The sequence below is a fragment of the Eurytemora carolleeae genome, unplaced genomic scaffold (assembly GCF_000591075.1).
Source record: "Eurytemora carolleeae unplaced genomic scaffold, Eaff_2.0 scaffold242, whole genome shotgun sequence".
In the NCBI taxonomy this organism is placed as follows: Eukaryota; Metazoa; Arthropoda; class Copepoda; order Calanoida; family Temoridae; genus Eurytemora; species Eurytemora carolleeae.
In genome coordinates this window covers 301,569-326,629 of record NW_019396186.1, presented here as the reverse complement: position 1 = coordinate 326,629, position 25,061 = coordinate 301,569, and the positions used below count along the sequence as shown (strand labels likewise).

Sequence of the window (25,061 nt, the reverse complement as noted above, 5' to 3'; positions counted from 1 at the left end):
CCAAAAAAGGTAATTTTACAATTTAATTTTGCTTTTGCTTTTTTTCTTTTTTTTCCGTTTAATTTCTAAACTTTTTAATTCCTAGCTTTCTCTTTCTCTTTTTTCATAATGATCATCTTTTTCTTTTTATGTATTTTCAAATTCAAAGAAAAGTGTTTTCTTTCAAGAGCGTATTTTGAGTGTAATTCTGAAAATTTTTAAACCCCTTTAAAAAAGGTCCTCTGAACAAGAATTTGCCAAGAACATGAAGTGGATGAATAATTTCTAGATCATTAAAACTTCACTTCAAGGGAGTGTTCGCGAAAAATGAAAGGGGGTATGGGCTTAGTGCGGATAACAGATAACAGATAGAAGTAAGATTAGAAGCGCTCAAAAGCGCTTTTTAATCGCATTAAGCCTATACCCCCTTTCATTTTTCGCGAACACTCCCTTTAATAATAATTGATTTTTTCTGAAACTTTTTTGCATTTGGGTATTTTTTTCCGAACTGTAAAATGTTAGTTTTGCAACTAATTCTCTTTTAATTATATCCATTAATTACCGTTATCTTGTCTTTTATCTTAATTGATTTTCTTTTCTTTTATTCTTTAATTCTTTAATTATTTTATTCTTTAATTCTTTTATTCTTTTATTCTTTTATCCTTTTATTTTCTTTTATCCTTTTATTATTTTATCCTTTTATCCTTTTAGCCTTTTATCCTTTTATCCTTTAATCCTTCTATCCTTTTATACTGTTATTCTTTCATCCTTTGTTCTTTTATCCTTTATTCTTTTATCCTTTTATCCTTTTATCCTTTATTCTTTTATCCTTTTATTTTTTTTTTCTTCTATCCTTCTATCCTTTCATCCTTTTATCTTTTTATCCTTTTATTCTTTTATCCTTTTATCCTTTTATTCTTTTATCCTTTTATCCTTTTATTCTTTTATTCTTTTATTCTTTTATCCTTATCCTTGTATCCTTTTATTCTTCTATCCTTTTATCCTTATCCTTTAATCCTTTTATTCTTTTATCCTTCTATCCTTTAATCCTTTTATTCTTTTATCCTTTTATCCTTTTTCGTATACATCTTTATCCTTTATCCTTTCTTTCTTTTATCTTTTTATTCTTTTATCCTTTTATCCTTTTATACCTTCAACATTTTATCCTTATATTCTTTTATCCTTTCTTTCTTTTATTTTTTTTCCTTTTATCTTTTTATTCTTTTATTCTTTTATTCTTTTATCCTTTTATCCTTTTATTCTTTTATCCTTTGTAGTGAATCCCTGTTTTCCTGAATCCTTGATTTCAGACAATTTCAACGTTAAAAATAGATATCTGATGGAATTCCAACTCCTCGTAAGCCGTACATATAAAATATCGACGCTCCTCAACCTTCTTCTCCACTATGGTTTCCAACCCCTCCCTTATCAGGGCGAAATCGCAATCATTAAATCACCACTATCCATCTTCAAACTGACCCAAATTAAAAAACTACTGACCTTATATAGCTCTACTGTTTAGTTGAACATTCTCTTTAATAAATAAACCCCACAACCCTCTCTTCACAATACCTTCAATTCTTTTATCCTTTTATCCTTTTATCCTTTTATCCTTTTATCCTTTTATCCTTTTATCCTTTTATCCTTTTATCCTTTTATTCTTTTATCCTTTTATCCTTTAATAATTTTTATCCTTTTATCCTATACGTCTTTATCCCCTTTATCCTTTCTTTCTTTTATCTTTTTATTCTTTTATCCTTTTATCCTTTTAAACCTTGAACATTTTATTCTTATATTCTTTTATCCTTTTACCATTTTATCCTTATTTTCTTTTATCCTTTTATCCTTTTGTTCCTTTATCCTTTCATCCTTTTAACATTTTATCCTTTTAACATTTTTTATTCTATATAAATATATTTTTAAACAATTTAATTTGAGTAATTAGAATAGAATATATCTGAATTATATATGTAGATGTAATGTAGAAATGCATGTTCTCATGAATATATGAATACTGTTAGCAAAATAATATGCTAATAAAATGTTTATACAACAAGTAATTGTGTAATTTGGCGATCAAGGTTGGAATAGATAATTGCAAATAAAAATCTAAGTTTTTAGTTGAATTTACCTTTTAACAGTCTTTTTAAAAGTTATTTTTTATAAGTATTCTTAAGAAATGTTCAAAGTCTGATCAGAATTATAAATTTCAACTTTAACAAAAGTATTCTGTTTTATTTTTGCTTCTAATGAATAAATGAATATAGACTTTAAATTAGAATTAAACATTCATTTGATAAACTTTACAATCCTGACCTCCTTCTAAATATACACCCCCCCCCCCCCCCTCGTTTACAAATACAACTTTCCATAATATTTAACTGTTTTGATTAAATTAAATGCATTTATATGAATTAGTATATGAAATAATCTCTAACTTTAAATGAATAGGGGCATTTATTTTTTTAAGTCAGTGTCACCCTCCCATTCTAAAATTAAAATAAATTGTCCCGTGTATTTTAATTTGAAGCTTAGCATTAAAGAATACCCATAATTTCAAATTCATAATAAATTTTTTAAAGTTTTAATATCACAAATTTAATCATTTTTTGACCTAATTTCAAATAATGAGAATTGCATTTCTTAATTAATAAAATATAAAATTTAATTGGAACAATAAATTGTTCTTCTTAACTGAATGCTAAACTACAGAAAATCAAATCTTTGCAAAAAAAGGGCAATTAGAGCAGTAAATAATAATTCATTTAAAGTACATTCAGATCCAATATTCTTCAGATTAGAACTTCTAAATCTTGATGATACATATATACTTTTATAAAAACCTTTCAACTTCCTTCTATGATATGTTTAATTCTTTAGATGAACCAAATAGAACAAAATCATATAAACTTTAGCGGGTTCTTTTTAAAATGCAAGAATATTTTCCTTCCGCTTTATTTCCAAAATTATGGAATTCGCTTGAATTAGAGCTGAAAGAAACTAAATCTGCGAAACTGTTTAAAAGAAAAATCTTCAAAAACTATTGAGATAGTTAAGCAAGTTATATCTGTAAACACAATAACTGTTTTTAATGTGGATAACTTAGTCTTCGCTATCTTCTTTACCCTGTAATTCATAAACATGATTCTAATTATATATGTTACCCTCTATTACAATCCTTCCGCTGAGTACCCACCCTTTCCCTTATACTTTTTCACCCCCTCCTTACCTTATTCATGATTTATCATCATTGTTTTGTTTGAAATGTACACTGTACACCCATCTATTTCTTAACAATTCTTATTCGCTTATAATGGGCCAACCAATTAAAACAACCAACTCTGGTTAGGCGGGTCCAAACTACATAGTAAATTGTGATTTGTTATTTGTATTACCTCGTGCTTTGTAGTTAAATAAAAATATGAAATTCAATGATACGCAAGACAATCAGATTATCAGATTATCGTATTTTTATAATACATTTTTGACTTTGACCCTCTATGGGAAGATGGCCGATTCAACACGGTATATAAATTTAAACGCTTTGTGTGATCAAGTATGAATTAGAGCTATCCTTGTTTATAATTTTGAAAACAGATTTGTTTAAATTGTGGTTTTTATACAACGGTGACTTGCGCATTTCTACGTTAGGAAAATATGTAGGAATTATCAGAACTAAACGCTTTTAAACCTAGAAGAACGACATCTTTTATATTGTTGATCAAAGAAAGGCTTAAGGGGTACCGTTGAAAGTTCGCTTACAGTCCCTTTAAAGTCAATTGTCGGTATCCCTGTACAAACTCCCTTTCTTTTTTAAAAGTGTGCTTCAGAAAAAAATTTAAATGTTTATTGATAACTTGGGAAAACTGTGGTGGTTTAGATGGTTAAAAATACTCAATATTCTTCCGTTGGGAGAAATGAATATTTCTGAAAATATAGAAAATAAAATAAAATTTTGAAAGTCTGTTGAAATTTAATAATCTTTTTCATGTTCAAGTTTTCTAACTTTAACTTTCTAAAAATATTCACAATTTGTCATGTTTTTGATGAAAATAAATTTATCTGCTTACTGATTACAATACTAAATTGAAAATCAGTTTGGATACATTTTGCAAAAAATTTGATGATTTAATGCAATGCTAGTGATCGTTTCATTTTGATGCAGTTTCTAAAAAAATGTCCAGATCGGGATTTGCTTAATGAATATTTTTTTTGCAATTTTTTTTTTAAATCAAATGTTCAATTTTTTTCTTTGTTTTCTCTATTTTAAAGGATTTAAAGTTTGATACAAAGTATCATCTTTTCTGTATCTTCACATTTAATTTGATTGGATACAATACAACCTTCAATTGAAGCAATCAGATTAAATTATTAAATTTGCTAGACCCCCCCCTCCTCCTCCTTCTGAAAAAGTACAAAGTATTATTCTAGGTTAGATTAGGTGAAGATATATATATATATATATTCACGGTAGGTTTTTAGTAAGGAGTCTACAGTATACAGTGATAACGAGAAAACTCTGAAATAGGAATAAGACTTTTAGACTCAAGTTATGACTTTAAATAGTCCAATAAGCATGGGACACAGCAATTGGGCCATGTAAACACACCCATTTCAATTAATTAGTGGCTTAATAAGTGTCTAGAAAAACTATTTGCTTTGTAACAACATCAAATACACTTAAGTATAGTTTAGTATAGTTATACACTTAAGTTTTCTTCCTATTTCAGAGTTTTCTGGTTATCACTGTATTTAATGAGAAATCACCAAAATTTTTAAATATAAACATTATTTTTTTTTGCAGGCTTTCGGCCAGGATGTCTACAAGTGACCTAAGAGAGCAGCCTGTAAGGGGATATATGATAGGGGATCCCCTGAGCAAGGGTCCAGGGTACCCTGTGACCCCTGAAGGGATCTCCAATAAACATAAACATCATAAATCTCGATCCCGAGGTCTTGCAAGCATTAATCCAAAATACACTCTAGAGGTAAGGAAAAGCAAGTTAAATGGAGGGGTCACAATTAATGAAAGGGTAGGAGGTTACATTTTTTGCAAACTCCTTTTCACCCTCTCTTGACAAATATTAGGCCCCCCCCCCTCTCCCCGTATGTTAAATGTGTTTTAAACATCTTTTGGATTTTAATTGCTAAAAATGCATGTGTTCAAAATCCTCTATTTTTCCTTGTACACCTTTGATATTTAAAACTCCGACTATTTGATCAAACAAAATTCATGGGTCTACATAAATAAATCTAGGGGGGCACCTAGGGGGGGGGGGGCAAAATTTGAAATGTAAATTCGAAGCATTTGGCTTCTTGGATACTCTAAAGCTACCACTACACATACAGTCCAATTGCATTGCAAGTACTACTTTATCTCTTCTTCAAACAAAACTATCAGAAAAAAACGGCAAATTTTTTTTTTATGCCTTTCAGTTTCAGATTTGGAAAGCGTTATAGCTCGAGTTCTAGGTTTTTTTTTAATTGAGGGTCACTCAAAACTAAGTTAAAGTGCAAGTAGGAATTGCACTGCAGATACTGGATGCTCTTTTCTTTGCTATAATTAACGTCAATTAATCAAACTCTTGTTTAGTACTCTAGGTTTTCAGTGCGCTTTATGCCCTATCAGCAAACATTTTTGATTTATGCTGCTGCATTATAAAATAATAACAAAAAGTGCGCGGATTAAGTAACATTGTTTCGTGGATTTTCTAAAATTTACAAAAATCAAAATATTTTGGAGTCTCAATTTGTGAGTTCAACTAAAATGTTGGGTCCGATCAGTTTGGCTTTTTTTTTACGTTTATTGGATACAAACAGAGAGGCAAACTAGACAAACAAGCAAAGTATATATAGATGTAATACAGGGTGAGCCATAGAACATTATGTTTTAATACAGAATGAGTCACATAACAATATATTTTAATTCAGAATGAGCTACATAACATCATGTTTTAACACAGAATGAGCCATAAAACAAAATATCTTTATTCAATTACAGGGTGGACCATATAACATTATATTTTAATACAGAATGGACGAATTTACATTGCATTATTATACAGCTACGTAAATGGTTCAATACAGAGTGAGCCACACAATAATATTAAATCAGTCTATATTTGTTGTTGTAAAATTTGGAAGTACATAAATCTTTATTTCAGTTCAGTATGATTTTGCACATATAAAATGTTAAAACTTTTAAAACTTAAAGGTGTTGTTAAAATAATGAATGCGGTGTTTTCTGCATTTCATGAAATCTTACTTTGATCTAATTTTATTTCACCATGTTGGGTTCAGTTGGGAGGGTTTTCCATTAAATTTTAGCACACACTTTCAAATCCGTTAACTATGATAAATTAAATGAATCTTTTTGCAGAAGAGAGACTGTAGAGTGTAGTCCTAATTTCAAGTTTGTTTGTGAAAATGGTATATCCTATTCACTGAATTACCCTTGTAACAACCTATGTCCTATATGCATCAAGAACTAGACAGAAAATTTAAGAATTTAAACCTTAAATTGATATCTTTCTCATCATTTATGTTATGAATCCGACATGCCACTCTACAAATTGAGAGTAAGATTATTTCTCTGGTTTCTTTAAGAATCTAGAAAACCATGAGCAGGACTTCACTTATTAAGAAAAGTAAGTGAATCACTTATGTCTAGATAAAGCCGGCCCTCTTTCTTGTTCAAAAATCACCTGTCTCAGATAATTCTATTGAATTTGTAATACAAAAGAACTGATAGAATAGATTGAATGTTTAACGTATCAGAAAATGAAAGAATAAAAAATATTTTCTCCGTCTTAAATAACATTCACAGCTCAGTTTTACCCTTCGCAGCACCTTTAACACAATCACAGGCATTCCTCTAAAATAGTAAATGTCAAGGGAAAAGTAAAAATGAAAACAAACAAAACAAAAACAGAACACTAGTGTCAATCATTTTAGAATAAATCTAAAATATTTTGAAATTGTAGGTCTTTCTTATAATTCAAGGGTATATATTTAGGAGAAAAGTATATTTTTGAAGATTTAAGGGTGGAGGAAATAGAAATAAGGCACCAAGCTGGCAAGCTTTTTCCTACATTAATATACTTTTGACACAAAATTAATCATTCTCCGGCCCTTTAAACCATTTGAATTCTCCAATTCAGCAATAACCCTATAAAATCTTTGTTTAAGAGAAGTGGTGTAATATTATTTTTCAAGATACATGTAATCCTTTTTATATCCCAACCCTTGTTTAAGATTCAATTTGTTTTATCTATATATATATACTTTGAATGTTTGTTTGTGTCCAAATAACGTCAAAACGACTGAACCGATCAGGCCAAAATTTTGTGTGGGACCTCCCGTGGCCCTAGGGAAGAATTTTTTATGGGCACCAAGAGCCCTAAAATCCTAGTATTTTATATTTTGCAAATATTGTCCCTAGACTGGTGATTGAGATAAACTCTTGTAATAATATACTTTTCCCCTTATTTACTGACAATTTAATCATTGTAAAATGTATTGAATTTATTACTGTTATTAAACAAGAATGGTTCAACCAACTAACCATAAACATTATTTACTTGAATAAACAAATACTTTATCAGTGCTGAGGATCCAGGTTTCAAACCAATGGATCCAAATTAGTTAAATAAAGATCAAAATGAATAATTATTCAAAGTAGTTGCATACTTCAAAGATGTTCTCTTGAAATATTTACGGATACAAAAGTTGTTAAATAGTTAAGAAATTCTGAAAACTGATTAAAGTTCTGAATATTCTACCTGTGCATCTTTGAATGGCTGACATCCAACTCCCACAACGGTCATGTAAAACAGTTTGGCCTGAATACACCATTAGTTTTATTGGCAAACAAATGTAAATGAATTCAGTTTTTGCCACCATTACAAATTTCATGAGCCGAATATCTTTGCAACCTAATGATACTTTTAACTTAAGATATTTGATCCATCATTGTGTGGCAAAGATAAAGGATAGAATTTGTATCAAAGACTCAATAAAAGACAAAGCAACTTGTATAAGACAACCAATTCTGCACTAGTCACTATTTTTTCTTTATAGGATTAAGAAAAATTATATCATGATAAACATGTGAAAACAACTGAAGTTTCATTTAAAATATTTATATTGCTAGGACTTACTTTTTTCATTATGTGAAAGTTTTTATTGATGGAGAAAACCAAATTAAAATTCCCCAGCTATATATTTAGACTCTCACAGTGAAGTTGTGAGACTATTTATAATATAAAAAGTTTAGAAGTATGTATAGAAAATTGCTGTGCAATATATTGTAAAAAACTGAATTGAACCTCAACAGCATTATTAAAGGGATATATATTACATAAGGACAAGATATTTCAGATAAATGAGCTACACTTAAAAACATGATAATGGTTTATAGTATTACTGGTTTACAACCCTCTATAGAGCTAAAAGCTTTTGGACTAATTAAAGTTGGTAAAAATAATATTATTTTCTTTACATTCGTTTTTTCTTGCATGAATAGATCATCTCATTCACAAAGTGTGAATAAAAGGGTTTTTTTTATTTTTCTTAGGCTTATTTCATTAAATATGCAGAGCTGCTGTGACAACCACAATTTGTAGAAAAGAATTCCCACCTTGAGTTTGCACTTCTTGTTATCCAGAAACTTTTTGTGTTCTTCTCCACTGCAAACTTTGTAGAGACACTTTCGAAACTTTACATCACAAAAATCCTAAAGTTTTAAGATTTTTATTTTTTCCTTCAAACTTTTTTTTAACTTAATTATCAAAGACTTCTTTTTATGTTCATGAGTACATGCAACAGATTTACAAAATTTCAAATTAATTTAAACATCAAGGTATCATTTTCAATTCATTTGATGTCAGGTTTCAACTATTATAGATCAATAAAAAACATCTAAGAATTTAAAGGAAAAACAATTAAATATTCTTTGATCGCCAACCTTATCCTCTCCACATGTGTCATAACAGTAATCATGAGAGTGACAGCAATCACTAAAAATAAAAAATATTATTTTAGATTTTTGTTTTTATCATTCAAGACAATTCCTTTATTTCAAAAATTGTTTACAATTTTTTTATTTTACTAGTATATTTTCCCAATTACTATGAGGAAAAAAGTAATACATTGAAAGATATGTATTTATTAAAAAAAATTATTTCAGATCAATAAAGTTTAAAAACTTAAATTTTGATGTTTCAGAAGGGGGTAAAAATTTCCAAGAAAATACACACTACTGTGTGAATTTGAATTTTCTAAATTGCAGAATGTTAATTTAAATGCTTACAATTAAAATCAAAATTACTTTTTTGGCTTCATAAAAACTGTTTATTTAGTAATGCATAAGGTTTGCATAAGATATTATGAAGAAAATCCTTTACATTTCAACATTCTCTTTCACTGCAGTGGTATGCTTTTATGGGATTTAATATATTCAAGACTAGAAAGGACTGAAGCCAGAAAACTTTGAATAAACTAGGAATGTGCAAAATGTTACATATTTTAAACTAAAAAACTAAATTACAATCAAAACAATAGGGGTAGAGCTTATGATAAAAGTTAATAATCCATTAGAACAAGAAACAAAAGACATAAAAAATACTAAAGTTTTTAGATTTTATCTATTCATAGTTTTAAATTAATTTTTTTAACGATTAACATGCTGGAGTGTAGATTTTTAAATGTTAAAACAAAGAATTATCTTAACTTAAAAGAAAATCTTTACAGAGCTGTAACTGCCAAATTAAATCTTCTCTCAGTGAGTAGGATGGGCATTTAAAGTTCTGTATTGCAGAGCCTAAGGTCTAGGGGATTCAAAGGATTCACCCTGAGCTAAGCTTTCAATGTGTACTGCAGTGGTCTGCAGCATAATGACGGAAAAAATTTAGTAAGTTTTAGTGGAGATTGGATTGAACTGCATTCTCCCTCTATTGGGAATTTGAAAAAATCAAAAAAATCTTTTTTTTTACCACATTTCTATTTGTGAAGATGAAAGAAAATAATTTAGATAGAAATTGAAATTATGTTTTTCTTTTAGATAAATTAATCCAGGGAGAATAGGTGTGGGCCGTGGGGGATTAGTGGAAAGATATTTCCAAACATATTATAACCATCATAGGGCTCTAGTAAGGGTTTCCAGTGGAATGGAAAAATGTGGCACACAATTTTTTGGTTCCTCCGCAAATTTGCACATTTTTATAAGTTTTTTATCGCTGATTTGCATGGACAAAATAATTCTTGATCACAGTTACAGAAATGTGCACAATTTAAAATCAACATACACTTTTAGCCAAAAATAGCGATTTTTAAAATTAGTGACTAATATTAGGAGAGATAATTCACAGTATTACCATTTTGTTGTAAAAAAATACCACAAAAAAACATCAAATAGCTCCTTAAAATATGAACTAGGAAGGATCTCACAATTTCAAAAAAAAATACTTGCCCTGGCACTGAGGAAAGCAGGATTATAAATTTTAAAAAAACATTTTTTAAAAATTCTCATTTTATCAAATGTGCACTGGGCTTGAACAGTCTTTCAATGGTAAAAAAAAATACTTAGTTATTAGCACTACAAACTACTTTATAAAACATGCTTATAAACAAAAGCATGGAAAATGAGTATTTAAATACCTGAACTCCTTCTCTACATAGATAAAGGATTCATTGCTGTCATCAAAAGTGATATCTAGACAAATATATGGTATTTACAACAGTATGAACTGGACAACCATAATATACATATATTCAAAAGTCTCTTTCATTATGGTAATTCCCTGGTTGGGTACACTAGGGCTGCAGGTACTAGTAAATGCATTTATGGTTTTTATTACACTTGTCAAGTCAAAAAATACACTGTTTTGTATACCACAACCCTTGGACTGATGTTAACTCAAGATTAATGATTAAATATTCAGTAAAATCCTAATTTTAGAGCCAGCATAGCGACATTAAGATCATACCTAAAGATCCACATCCATTGGCAGTTTGCACATGATCTGGTTTTGGAGTTTTAGTATTCCCCTGAAAAATTACTTTTTAGTATCTGCTAGGATATTAAGCTAGAAAAGCTTCAATAACTTGAACATATTTTTAAATAATCAAGTCATTTAAAAGTCAAGTTAAAAACTGAAAAAGAAAGGAAATTTGATTTTCTGATTAATGAAATAAAATTTTTTTTGTTCTGTGTTTGTGAAAGTGCTTATGATAAAAAATTGGGTTTTTCTCTGAGTCTAAATATAATGAATAGATAGAAGTAGTTGAACTTTATAGACTAAATTAAACCACTTCACATCAATTTGAACTTGTGACGAAGAGAAGTGGATCAATTACTTCTCTTTATTAAATAATCCGGAATGCGGATAACTTTGATTTAACTTGATGTTTTGAAAACCTACTTTAGGGCACTCATAGTAGCAATCTTCTTCAATAGAGTTTTCCACAAATTCTTCAAACTTCTGAACTGCTTTTATTCCATTTGAGATCATTGGCAGAATTTCATCTAGAAAATAGTTAGAAATTAGAAACAGACAAGAATATGTATACAAAAATAAATATGAATAAATAACTGTTGTGAAAGGCTTAAAAGATTTTAATGGTTTTTTTTGGTTAAAACAAAAACTAATTTCTCTAAACTTTTTTTACACCTTCTTAACCATCAGGGGGAGGGGAGGAAGGCCAACCAATTCAATCTCTAGTCCGAACCCAATTCTCCTCATTTTCTCGCCCAAACCACCTCGGAATCCTCGTCCTTCGATTATTTTGTGTTTAAAAGTTTCCAATTCTTGAAGATAAAACTATTTTTTTAAAAATCTGGCCACGTTAGGGCATTAAATATGGATGGACTAAAGTAATGCAATGATTATATCATGTTGGAATCTTCAAACCCAAGGAAAATGATGTTGAGCTTTATTCAGGTAAAACTTCAATCTCTACTGTGATATGAAAAAAATAGCAAAATATTTGGCATTCCTATGCCTATAATTTTCCCCATGGAATCACCCAGAAAAATTCTATGGTTTTCACTAAAGTTAACAAAAAAGATTGAAGTTCTATAAATTACTTGTGGCATTCTACACCAGGAATATCTGAAAATGCGCGTAAAAAAGGTGAACATTTTTCAAGACATTAAACTTGAAATCTTTAATTGAATTGAAACTATTTTTTCGATTTACAAAATTTGATATTTCATTTATGGAAAGATTAGACACTTAAAAAAATAATATTGAAAGGACGAGGATTTCGGGGTGGTTCAGAGGAGAAAATGAGGAGAATGTGGTTCGGACTAGAGATTGATGTGCTTGGCCTTCCTCCCCTCTCAGGGGAATATATAGGAAATTTTTCAAAGAGGGGGGGGGGCTAAAATCCCCAAATTGTTTTTATTGTTTTTTACACAATAAACACATCATAATGCATAAAGTTAGATAAAAAAGTAAATATTAATAGTTACCTAAATACCCTCTGGCAGAGTTTAACGCAGTTTTTACGTCTTCCATAAATGCACTCCCTCCTTGAAAACTGACAATCAGGGTCAGAATCAAAATTTTCATTTTAACAATTGGAAATTCGTTTTAGTCTTCCATCACACATAGCAGGTTGACGTTGAATACTGACGCAATGTTTATTACTAAATATTTTCGTAAATTCGCCGCGATTTCTCTTTACTGTTGAGGGCGATCAGCTGATTGGATACCGAGACCCTTTCTCAATGAGACATCTAGCGGCAGAGTTGGCATTTAATAACTAGATTAATTCTAATAGATGGTTACACAGAATTTATTGATAGAAAGAAAGATTTAAAATACTACCCAACAGAGGGGGGGGGGGGGGGTTATTCCGGAAAAGGTAAAACAAAATGTAATAAAATTAGTTTTATTTTTTAGAGTGGATTAATGAGCAGTAGTGAAATAGAAACCTCCAGAGGAAAAATGACAATTCACCATCTTACTTCAACAAATCAAGATTCTGTTTCAAGGTAACCCCCACCCCACCCCAGAGGCGTATTCAGAAAATAATACATTTTTTGTTTAGATTTCCCAGATTACAAGACTGTGCACATTTTCACTATGAATACGCAGAAATCGGACCCCTCCAGGTGAACAGAATATATTTTTTTCGAGGATTTTTTTCAGTCTAACCGAAAAAAAATCCGAAATTGAAGGATGTTTTTTTAAAGATTAATGACCTTTTCGATTCGCAACGGTACCACTACTCTTTAAACCTTTATCAGGTCGATAATTGAAAGATCAAAAATCACAAATCAAATTTTCGGAAAATTATGGATATCACATGCCACTTTCAAGAATCAAGATGGAGGGTCACTTGAAATTATTGTTGCTTTAGTTGACGTTGATGAACGAACCTGAAGACACCAGGGTCGAGGACACGAGGACAGAGGATGGAAGGATGGAGGACCTCATAACAAGATCTGATGATAGGACAAGATATGATGATAGGACAAAATCTGACGAAGAATGTTTCTTGATACTAGCTAACAGCTTCCCAGAGAGTAAAGGAGGAGCAAGGTAAATTTTCAGAAAGAAAAATATGGAAATTTCATTCATCTAGGATCAGACAAATATTTGAAATTTGAAATATTTGAAAATCAGACATATGGTCTTTTCATGGAGGATCTCTTCAATTTACGTTTAAAGATTATTTTATTTTATTTTAAGGTTTATTATTTGTTTTTAGAACTTGGGTTCTTCGACGAACCTTGGAGGATTTCCAGTCACTTGACCGACAGCTTCATACTTGTGTTTTTGACAGGTATCTGTCTATCTAGCTATCTATACATCTATAGCTATATAGCTATATATTTATCTATTAATCTATCTACCTATCAATCTATTTTTCTAGCTATTGAGCTTTTTATCTATCTATCTATTTATCTTTCTATCTATCTTATATATTTATCTAGCTATATAGCTATCTATATATCTATCTATCTATCTATCTATCTATCTATCTATCTATCTTGATATCTAACGTATTATCTAGCTATTTAACTATCTATCTATCTAGCTAGCTATATATGTAGTTATCTAACTTTTATTTCGCAGATTTTCCTGTTTTCATAATTCTTGATTTTAGAAATAAAAAAGTCCTTAAAGGAAGTCCTTTTGGCGTTTATGTGATACAAACTTACAGACAGACAACCATAAAAAATATAGGCAAATTGCTATCTTCTTTACCATATATCCTATCTATCCACCTATCTATAGTTTTTTTATGCTGAAGATATTAAAAAGTACATTTTTTCTATAGAAAATTCTCCCTGCTAAGCGTAGTTCCAGAACAAGAGAATATCTCCGCAAATGGGCGAAATCCGAAGGTAAGCAGTTTCAAGCCGTTTCAAGTTTACGATACGATGTTTTTTATTCGTAATGAATCCGACGGAAGTGGGATTTAAAGACATACCCTGAAAATTTACAGTTTAGAGTTTAATAGAGATTGGTAAACAATTTGCATTTTGTATGTTTAAAAAGTATCAAAGAACATTCTAAAAAATACTCAGTCCAGTTCTAACTTCTATAGTTCATGATTTTTAGAAACTAAACATAAGATATCAGACAAAATTAGGCTCAAAGACAGACACTGTAAGATTTAGACATGAAAACATGAACTGTAAGATTTAGACATGAAAACATGAACTGTAAGATTTAGACATGAAAACATGAACTGTAAGATCTGGATCCAAGATTAAGCATAAAGACAGGAACTGTAATTATAAGATATGTTGACAGGAACTGTAAAATCAGACATGTAAACAGGAACTAAAATTAGACAACTGACTTGAAGGCAAGGACTGTAAGATTAGACATGTAGACAGAAGACAGGAAATGTAAGATTAGACATGAAGACATGAGGACTGAAAGTTTAGACACGAAAACATTAACTGAATGAAGACATGAACATGACCTTTAAGATAAGACATGAAAATATAAACTTTAAGGTTAAACATGTAGACAGGAACTGTAAAATTATAAATGTAGACAGGAACGGTAAAATAAATGGAGACATGAATTTTAAGATTAGACATGAAAACATGAACTGTAAGTTCTAGATCCAAGATCAGATTTATCAGAATGACTTGTTTCTTCGTGATAAAATTGTTCAAGTCTAAATGACTTGACGAATAGTACGCAGAGAAACCAGCGTATACATCTTAAAGCGTTTACGCGCGTAAAATGCGCACTTTAAGGCGCGAACTTTATTGAACAAAGATTGTGTGAGATAAGTGTGAGCTTGCAGATATATATTTCAGGAGGTTAGAGGGGGACAATATTAGCTTCGTGGCTTTCCTGAGGTTCCAGTGAGTTTTCTTAAGGGCCAATGGGAAAGGGAATTCACAATTTTGATGAGAAATTAGATTAAATAATTCTAATGGCGGATTTGAAAAAAGGGTAACAGCGCATAAAGATTTAAAATGTCAAATTCTGAAAAGTTTAATCACTTTTTGGGATCAATTGAAAAGACAAATAATAATGACCACCGAATTTAATAATTTGATAAAGAGGAGCTAACTCAGCTAACCGCCGGAAATCAGAATTTAGACGGCGGAGATTTTAAGGGAAGCAGCCGAATTAAAGAGTTTAAACGGCGAATGCTGAAAGAAAATGACCGCCGAATTAGATAAAAGTTTAATCGAATGAAAGAATGCGCCTGGCATGACTTGTAGTATTTATTTAAACCTAAAAATAAATATTTGTTTTCATCCGGTGAAACCAGGAACAGATTGCGTCAGATTGCGTCACAATGTGTCAAAACAATAATGCAATACGTTCATGAATTCGCAATTTTCAATATTTTATATTTATTGGCAATTGTATTTTCATTTTGAATTTCATTTGCGAACATATTCTCCCAAAAAATAATACGCCCCCTCAGCCCCCCCCCCCACCTTCCTAGGGCTATACTTGAAATTCCTGTGGTAACTATTTTCTGTAAACAAATACGCAACAGATCTTACGCAGCCTTTGTGTCCACACTTATACGCAGTTATTTGCGTCGATAACGCCTGTACAAATATTTATAATATTTGAAATAATTAAACCAAAAAATCTCAACTACAACCTTGTCTTTCGGTAAAAAAAGCAAGAAAAAATGTCTGTATCTTTTCACTGTCAATGTATTTATTTTATCTTTTAATCTGTATTAGAGTAACAACTATTTTCTTTATTCTTTCCGAAAATTGAAAACTTTAGGAGACAGTCTTTCTAGAAAGCGTGTTTCGGATTTCCACTGCAAAGAAAAGCAAGAAAATAGCAGTATTTTTTCTAAGAGATTAATAACCATGAAGTTTAGGCAATCGTTGTTCAGATTCATCGATTGAATAGGTTAGTCGGCCTTCTAGTCTACTATTGAACAGGTTAGTCGGCCCGCTATTTACATGCTAAGTAGGTTTGTCAGCCAGCTAGCTATCTGTTGTGAAGGTTTGTCAGCCCGTTAGTTAAGAACAGATAGGTCACATGTTTAGTAGGTTGGTCAGCCCGCTAGTCACCTGTTCTTGTTTATAGGAGAGTAAGTATGAGTTTCTTTGCGTCTTTTTTGAAAGGTTGAGTAGGTTGGTCGGCACGCTAGGCAACTGTTTATGTTTAGGAGAGTATGTATGAGTTCCTCTGTGTCTACCTGGAAAGATTGAGTAGGTTGGTCGGCCCGCTAGTCACCTGTGGTCCTATTCTATCCTGGTTGGAACTAGATAATAAAGGGAACAGGTACTATAAATTCACAACNCTGATTCTTGTCGTGATACAATTTTCTATTAGACCTCCTCAAACCTGTAAACAAGTTGTAACAAATTTAAAAATTTTCGTTCTTTAAATAACGTTATTTTTAGACTCTCGCTCTCTCTCTTTAAATCCTATTTTTTTCTCTGTTGGCACTCTTTTCTTCATATTTCACACAAAACTAATCTAGTAGGCCTATGATAGGCCGGGTACTGTAAAAAGTGTGGCCGCGCCATTATAGTTGAAACCGGGCCAACATTGGATAAGGTCAGGGCGGTACATGCCGTGCGTCACAAAAGCCGGTACAAGGGTTCGGTCCGGTTCGGATTTAAATAGACTCTAGTTCATTGTGATTTATTTTTTCAAACTTTTACTTTTTATTAACTTTTATTAATTATTTGTTTAGATTAATCATAACTGATGAAAGTGATATTAATACACCAGCAGTAGCTGCAGCATATTCAGGTTTATTTTTATTATTATTATTATTATTATTATTATTATTATTATTATTATTATTATTATTATTATTCAGGGGCGTATTTAGGAATTTGTCCAGGGCTTAAATTTTTTTCTTCCCAGGGGAGGGGGGCTCAGCACCCATAGCCCCCCCCCTGAATACGCCTCTGAATAAACTATATCATATTGTTATGAATGAGAAATATAAAGATAATTACAATGGGAAGAGTTAAGTAACACAATGATTATATTTTTAAATGGATTTAAACCGAAATGTTGAAAATGTCTATATTTAGTGAGACGATATGCTAAACAAGCAAACGACGAGATTAGTTTTGAGGTCAGTCCACTTTTTATTTAGTTTATCAGTCTAGAAATTAGAANGAGTTTTTAGATTATATCCTTGTTAGCAGTTAAAAATCGTAAAAAAGTATAGACAAATTTTAGATAATTTTTCTTAAACTAGCCATTCTGTATAGTTTGTGGGAACTACTGTATGCTCAGTTACGGGGGGGGGGGAGAAAGATTTATTACAAGAGGAAAAATATGTTATTTTTTATGACTAATACCCTGCATTAATCTGCTAATGATCATACTAGATTATTATTCTAAACAACATCTGTCATCTTTAATAATATCATGTAATCATATTACAGAAATATAATAAAATATCTAAACGATATGTATTATGTATACATAAGTAAATTATTTTCATTTTATAGCGTGGAATTTCTATAAGATTTACTGTATTTTGAACAAACGAAAGATTTTTAAAAAATCGCTAATTTTTCTATAAACCATTTAAAGATTTGATAAATGAAACAATATCTCATTTTCCAACAACTGAGATTTGTGATTTGAGAGCAAAAAGTGTTTTTAATAGGGTTTGGTTGACATTTTGGATCCAGATCCGTGGATCTTGCAGATCCTGATCCAGGAAGCCAAAATGTGACGGGACCCTACGAATCCGGATCCGAATCATAAGCACGGATCCGGATCCGAATCATAAGCACGGATCCGAATCCGGATCATAAGCACTGCATAGAATATTTAAAGAAAAGATAAAAGTTTTTGGTGGAGATGAAACCTTCATAAGGATCATAAATTAGAATATGCAGTTGTGGTTTGGTTAAAGGTGGAATATTACAAATTTTCAAAAACTAACAAACATACTGGAAAGAAAAACAATTCACTTTTTTGTTGTTTTTCAACAAATTCCTTTTATCGAAACCTCGCTAAATTCTTTTGATTTTTGTCACAACCAATTACTTTTAGTTCTTTCTTCTTACGCCAATATTAATTCATATTCGATAAAGAAAGAATTGTTTATGTAAAGGAATTGAGTCTTTGCCACAAACTCTGATTTTCCCGTCCTTATATGTTTACAACCCAATGTTGTAGACCTTAAATATTTCCAACTGTAAATTATGTTAGACCGAATAATCAAAGTTTGAAATTCCAAGGATTAGAACATTTGAGTTTGTGGCAAAGACTCAATTCCTTTTGGTTAGAGAAATAATATTAGGTCTGGGGGGGGAGAAGGGAAAAAAGGATTTCTTTTTATATGAATTCATTTTTTCTACGAATGCATCAGTTTGGATTTAACAAATGAAAAAAATGTTTCCCCTGCAAAACATTTAATCCGATCTTAAAATTTGTTGGTTGAAAAGATCTGATTGAATTCTTTGGTTTTATATCTTCAGATAGCGCACAGCATGGCCCCCTTTTTTAGTCCCCCACCCCCAGCGTTAGCACCACCCCCTACCCTACCCTCTAGGGGGTCTCAAGGACCTAAGAATACATCTGTTCATAAGTTTAAATTTTCAAAAGAATTTGGCAGCAAAAAGAGTTATTTTCATTTTTTGTTTAGATAAAGACTACTTTTATAGTAAAAAGTGCAGCCAATGTAGTATGTTTTATACCCCGGAGGAGGGGGGGGGGGATATAGACTTAAAGGGGCAGTGAACGATAATTTATTTGTTTGATCCCATCAACAATTCACAATATTTATTCTTGAATGTGAGTATAATGATATTTTTTTTTTTTTTTTTTTTGAAGGCAGAAATTATTTATATTTTATGGTTGAAAAGTTTCAAAGAATGTAGATGATCTTATATTTATATAATGGAATTTCTTTAAATATTTGTAATTTAAAATTGTAAGTTTTTGCCAAATGTACAATTAAAGCTTATATTGCGAAAATTAAGTTTTTATGCATTACAAATTGTTTCGTGCCATTTTTTCGCCTTCTTCACACCTAAATACTTTAAGGGTCTTCAATTGGGGGTTTTTAGGAATTTCACATAAACTAATCTACAAAAACGGAAAAATAAACAATCTCTTGAAACAAAAAATCCCCCAAAATGGCAATAAAAACAGACAAACACGGACAGAAAAACACTCGCTCATGCCGGAACATTCAAAATGTTTTTAAAAATCTTTAAATGGACAAACACCATGCTTAGTGCACACAATACCCATTTTAGAATCATGTTCTGAAAGGGCACTTCTGTCTAAATCTGCCGATTTTGCATAGAGTATCTCAGCTCTCATTCTTTTATTCATTTCCATTTTATCATATAATATCTTTGCAACCTGATGAAGTGAACCTTTGACAATCTTTGATATAGCAGAGTTCTTATTTTGAACTATTGAACATCAGATTCCAAATCTCAAAAGAGCAGCTGATTAGAATTTGAGTTTGAGTGTTCATGGGGACCGAGTTTTATGAATTTGAGGTAGGTCCTCTGATTCACCTCTACTCATATGTAGCGCTTATCTATAAGACATGGACAAATTCTGAATCACCGACGTAAGATACGTGGTTGAACCGTCTCTAGTTAAAGTCAAATTTATTATTTTGCAACTCAAAAATTGCAATTTTTTTTTGTACACTCACTTGTGTTCTTGCACAATGTTATTGTATATCTGGTGTAACAAACGTTGTTGTGCAATATATATATATATAAATATAATGTATATTATGATGAGTGTGTAGACTATATATATAATGTATATTATGATGAGTGTGTAGACTATCGAACCTACGATTATCATTATAGACAATTTGCTTCGCTACATTAAGTTCTGAAAAGGGTTTTTATTGGGTTTCCTGTACATTCAGCAGGGCAGTGCAGGGGATTGGGGGTTTGTCCTTCACCCCCCCCCCCGATCCTGGCACCCTTAACCACATGTCTTAGGTTCTTTGTTCGATCGTTGTTCATGAAAACCAATTTTATTTAATATTGTTCACTGTTCAGCGTTTTAGTTTGAATTTTACTTCAGCTGCTCTATATTTACATTTATCCCTTTCCAATATTTTGTTTGCTTATCTTCCTGATATTTATATTTTTATTTTTATTTCTTGTTCTGAATATAAGGGATCTTAATTTATTTATTTTTCCTATTTTTACTTCTATTTTACATATACTTTGTTTGTCTAGGTGCTTATACCTATTAAGCACGGATGAACCGATTGGGCTCAGTTTTGGTTGGGCAACGTTGAATTATTTTACCCGGAATAAACTGTCGACATTTTAACAACAGAAAATTCGCAAAAGTTTGAAAACTTTTGACAATGGCGACTTTCAGAGCAACAGTTGAATTAAACGTTAAAATTGTCAATAGGAAAGAGGGGCGCTAAGCGCCCTAATTCCCTAGTAGGCTTTAAAGTGTGTTGTATATTTTTCATTCAATTAAAATAGATAAATATATATTAATTTATTTATTTAATCAGTATTCATTTAGTTATTTAGTTAAACGTTAATATATAAATTCCATAAAATTCTAAAACCTATCATATTATTATATTATTAATGATGATTATCCATTACAGTATATTTCCTATTTCTGAATAATACATATTACATAATACACATTACATTAATTGCATTGTGTTTTAAATCATACATAGAACATATTACAATACGCCGACAATATAAGTTATATAACGTTGTTATAGATTGTTTTAAAATGGGACTTTTATTTTATACTTTTTAACCCGATTTTAATCATTTAAATCGCAGATTAATATTGAAATGTCCCTGTTCAAATTCCCCCATCCCACTATTTTTCCACTCTCTAAACTTAAAAACTTAAAAAATAAAACTGATGAAATAAACATGGGTGAATCATGAAATGTTTTTAAAAAGTCATCTAAAAAATACAAAGATTTTATTGAAAAATACACATGGAGGCCCAATATCCTAGCCGCAGCGCTCAGAATTCCTCTCCTTTGTAGTCCGGAACGCCACGGAACACCTAACCCAACATTTTCCATAATACATAACACATATGATTCCTTATTTGTCAACTGCACTCTTTAAGTCGACTTTTTCGTGCCACACGCACCATTTTTTTAAAAATATCAGCTGTGATTTTTGTGTTTAAAATTTCACATCATTTTCTGGATTGAGCCTGATATTTTGTTACATCCTGTAAATATAAATATTTTAGACACGCTCTGAGCGAATATCTTGACCATTGACATTTTTAAAACACATTTTGAAATTGTTAATATTTTGCACTGAGTTAATGTTTGCACACTGTATAATTAAATATCCTGTTCATTGGAGTTTTGGGACACAATCAATAATATTCCTCAGATCCTGCACATTTTGATTATTGAGACACGCTTGATAGTTTAATTGAATATCATGTAAATTGGGATTAGGATTTCTAATAGCATTCCGTTGCGCAGAATTGCGTGGAATCGCGCGTGACTGTTCTTGAATTGAGTGCGGAATTGCGCGTAAGTCAAATCTACTTGAGTTGGAAACCCTAATGGGGATTTTTGGGACACACTTTATAATTTGAATATCCTAAACTTAGGGAATTTTTGGGACACATATATATTTATTTGAATGTACGAGTATTGATTCCTTGAATGCGTGAGAATTCACAGATATTTTATGCATCTTGCCTCTCCATCAAATATGTGGAAGGGGGGGGGGGGTATATAAAATTAAATTGGGTTAAGTGGATGCATTGAAATGTGAAGAGGAGGGCAGGGGGGGGGGCCAAGTAAAGCATGTTTATCATTTGCGCAGAATTGTAGGGAAATATTCCCACAACCTCTATTTTTGGAGTTTTTAAAATATTTTCTTTTGAAACACTTAATTTTATATGCTTTTGTTATATTTCATAAATAAATAAATACTTACTCTTACTACTTACTCCGAAGAAAAATTTAGAAGCTTTAAGGGATTGTAAAACTTATCATCCTGATTGGTATTTATATGCATTTTTAAAAATCGTGTATGAAAGTTTAAATCCTTTGTGACATTTCATCCCCCCCCCCCCCTTTATAGTGTTTGGTGAACAGTGTGAACCAGAAAAAATGCATTTATGATGTCATCTTTGTTTTAATAATTATTAAATGATTTTATTAAGCATTTGCAACTTGCAACAGGTGTATTTATAAAAATGTTAAGAGCACATTTTGGAAATTCATCACTAAAAAATTCCACTGTTTTCTGGTTCGCACTGTACAAGGGGTTTGACACAGTAAACCTTTAAACAAAACAAACAAATATGTGAACCTACTTGTTTATGCTAATTTGTGAAAATAAATATTGTTTTTCACTTTCTCTCTCATACTGTCATACATTCTTTCAGTTTCTCAATATATTCATTTACTTTGCATATTTTCTTACGAGTTACTGGGGGCTTTCCGTGCGCTTTGCATCTCTCTAAACGGTTTCCTTCTGTCCATTTTAAGTACCTTAAAAATTGTGATTTGGACATAAAACTTCAAAAGATTAATTCCATGATTGATTGAACAAAATTGTTAAAAGGTTAATGATTTGAAATTTGCATCCAGAAATTTGTTTGATGTTAAAGCTAGCTTAGTATATATATTATATCGTGAGAAAAGACTCTAACAATTGGTTAGTAATATCAAACTACCGAAAGCAGTTCGAAAATTTGAACATTTTGTTCGAAAATAAAATCATTTTGTCAAGTAAATCTCACAAATTAAAGAGTTTGAAATTACTATCAAAATGATGTCAGGATTAGTTAGAGCTGAAGTTCTGTATGTTGCATCAAGTATGAATATTAGTAAGCAAGGAATATTAACTAGATATCTTCTAATCTTGAGTAATCCTAGGCAAGGTTTGACAGGGGATAGGAGCCTCCCAGTAAAATATCATCCGTCTGGGTATTTGTTTGTTTGTTTGTTTGTATGTATGTATGTCCGATCATCATAACCCGATAGAAACACGAGATTGTTCTTAGGGTTTAAAATACGAAGTTTAGTATGTTAACTTTTAGAGATAAAGTTTAGTTTTCGGGCGAAGCTGGGTTCCCAAGCTATGTGCATACATTTTGTAGATGCGTTTTAAGAAGACACCTTAATTTACAAATTTACTGCTTAATTTATGCAAATCTAATAATGAACGTATGTATATTATATATAACTCAAATCTGGACATACAATTACAAACATAAACATGAAAAATAAGAATTGTATAGAAACATTAGGAGAATGGGTTTAAGATGAAAAACAGGCATTACCCCTTGAATATATCACCCCAGCCCATCAAGTGTAAACCCCATTCCCCTCAATTCTCATTTCGCACCCTTGTTAACGACAGATTCCCCAATCCCTGATACTATACAAATTCCCCATCTTCTCTAAAGTCCCCTAGATCTGGATAGTCAGCGTTTTTGGTAGAATTGAAAATACTTTAATTGGAATGAAAATGAAGTACAGGCTGTCCAAAAATCCTTGAACATAAACAAAAATAACCCCAAACATAGCTAAATACATTTATTTTAATAATATTTTAGTAAAGATTGCAATGCCAAAAAGTGTTTATGTGTATTTGCTATATAAGATATTTATTATTTGGACTTCTTGATACAGTTTAATCATCAGAGTAGATATTGATAGAAATTCAGTGTACTGAGTACAACAGAGCCCAAAGCTTAAGCAGGGTATCGTTATGAAAACCAGTCTTTAAACCTGGGTTTTACGAATAGGGTTAGGCAGTTTTGTGGATATCAATATTTTTGTTATGAAATATTATTTTATTTAGTTTCTTCATATTCTCCATTTTTGTCAAATCTCAAAAATCAAAATCTACAAAATGTTAAGACCGCAAAAAGAAAACTCGAGAGTTTCGTTCAACGATACTCTTTTAAATTTCGGGCTCAGGCAAGCTGGGAAAAACTGTACAATTTCAGAAATATCGGGGTTGTTCGTGTACGTAATCTTAAAAAAAAGTTATTTTTCCAGTGTTTCCTTTCTTTATTTTCATATTTTTTGTTTACATTTAGGGGGGGAAAATAGCTATCTATCTCTCAGATTATTTAGTATTGATGTGTACAAATATATGTCAAAATCGAAGTTTAAAACAAACCCCTGCAGATTCCGAGCTGGGAACTTTAGAATGGTGGATATCAAGATCAATGCTTGATCCTCTCTTTTTCTTAATAATCTTACACTTGTATCCTGAAAAGTGTATAAAATCAACCAATCAGAGTTGCGTATCAGAAGCCGGGAAATTTGAAATTTTGCGCGCCATTTAAGATTAATATACTCTCTAATTTTGAAAAACCGGTTTTTGATTTTTCTGCACTCTATCCAAAAAAGAGCGGATTAAGCAAGGAATCAAAAGTTTCCACATTGAATATTCGGATTAAGCAGTCCGGATTAAAGGTATCTGATTCTAAAGTTCCCAGCTCTGAATGATCTTGAATCCCAGTCACGGATAAAACTATTTGCTTTATAGCAACTTAAATATGCAAAAGATTGATGAAATTTGGTCTTCTTATTCCATAGTTCAATAATTAAACTATCTTTATAGTGTTATTAATTAATATAACAACAAGAACATCAACTAACTCCCCCCTTCCCCCCCCCCCCCC

General features: G+C 31.0%; 2 protein-coding genes across 2 annotated transcripts in view; one reads left to right on the top strand and one right to left on the bottom strand.

The window, feature by feature from the left end:
* The window catches only part of LOC111697584 (uncharacterized), a 79,458-nt gene that overhangs the window by 4,245 nt on the left and 50,152 nt on the right, over nucleotides 1-25,061 (top strand). Inside the window, exons 4-12 of the mRNA XM_023467636.1 lie at nucleotides 4,784-4,967; nucleotides 12,885-12,976; nucleotides 13,033-13,096; nucleotides 13,345-13,526; nucleotides 13,696-13,770; nucleotides 14,269-14,335; nucleotides 16,603-16,718; nucleotides 17,137-17,195; nucleotides 17,486-17,529. Of these exons, the coding sequence (XP_023323404.1) occupies nucleotides 4,784-4,967; nucleotides 12,885-12,976; nucleotides 13,033-13,096; nucleotides 13,345-13,526; nucleotides 13,696-13,770; nucleotides 14,269-14,335; nucleotides 16,603-16,718; nucleotides 17,137-17,195; nucleotides 17,486-17,529 (883 nt within the window). The remainder of the gene's footprint in view (nucleotides 1-4,783; nucleotides 4,968-12,884; nucleotides 12,977-13,032; nucleotides 13,097-13,344; nucleotides 13,527-13,695; nucleotides 13,771-14,268; nucleotides 14,336-16,602; nucleotides 16,719-17,136; nucleotides 17,196-17,485; nucleotides 17,530-25,061) is intronic.
* Nucleotides 5,881-12,680, bottom strand: LOC111697583 (group XIIB secretory phospholipase A2-like protein). The gene is made up of 8 exons (XM_023467635.1): nucleotides 12,452-12,680; nucleotides 11,400-11,503; nucleotides 10,965-11,025; nucleotides 10,636-10,690; nucleotides 8,945-8,996; nucleotides 8,618-8,713; nucleotides 7,761-7,820; nucleotides 5,881-6,853 (listed from the first exon to the last, which is right to left on the bottom strand). The coding sequence occupies exons 1-8, from the start codon at nucleotides 12,549-12,551 to the stop codon at nucleotides 6,800-6,802; spliced, it is 582 nt and encodes a 193-aa protein (XP_023323403.1). The 5' UTR covers nucleotides 12,552-12,680; the 3' UTR covers nucleotides 5,881-6,799.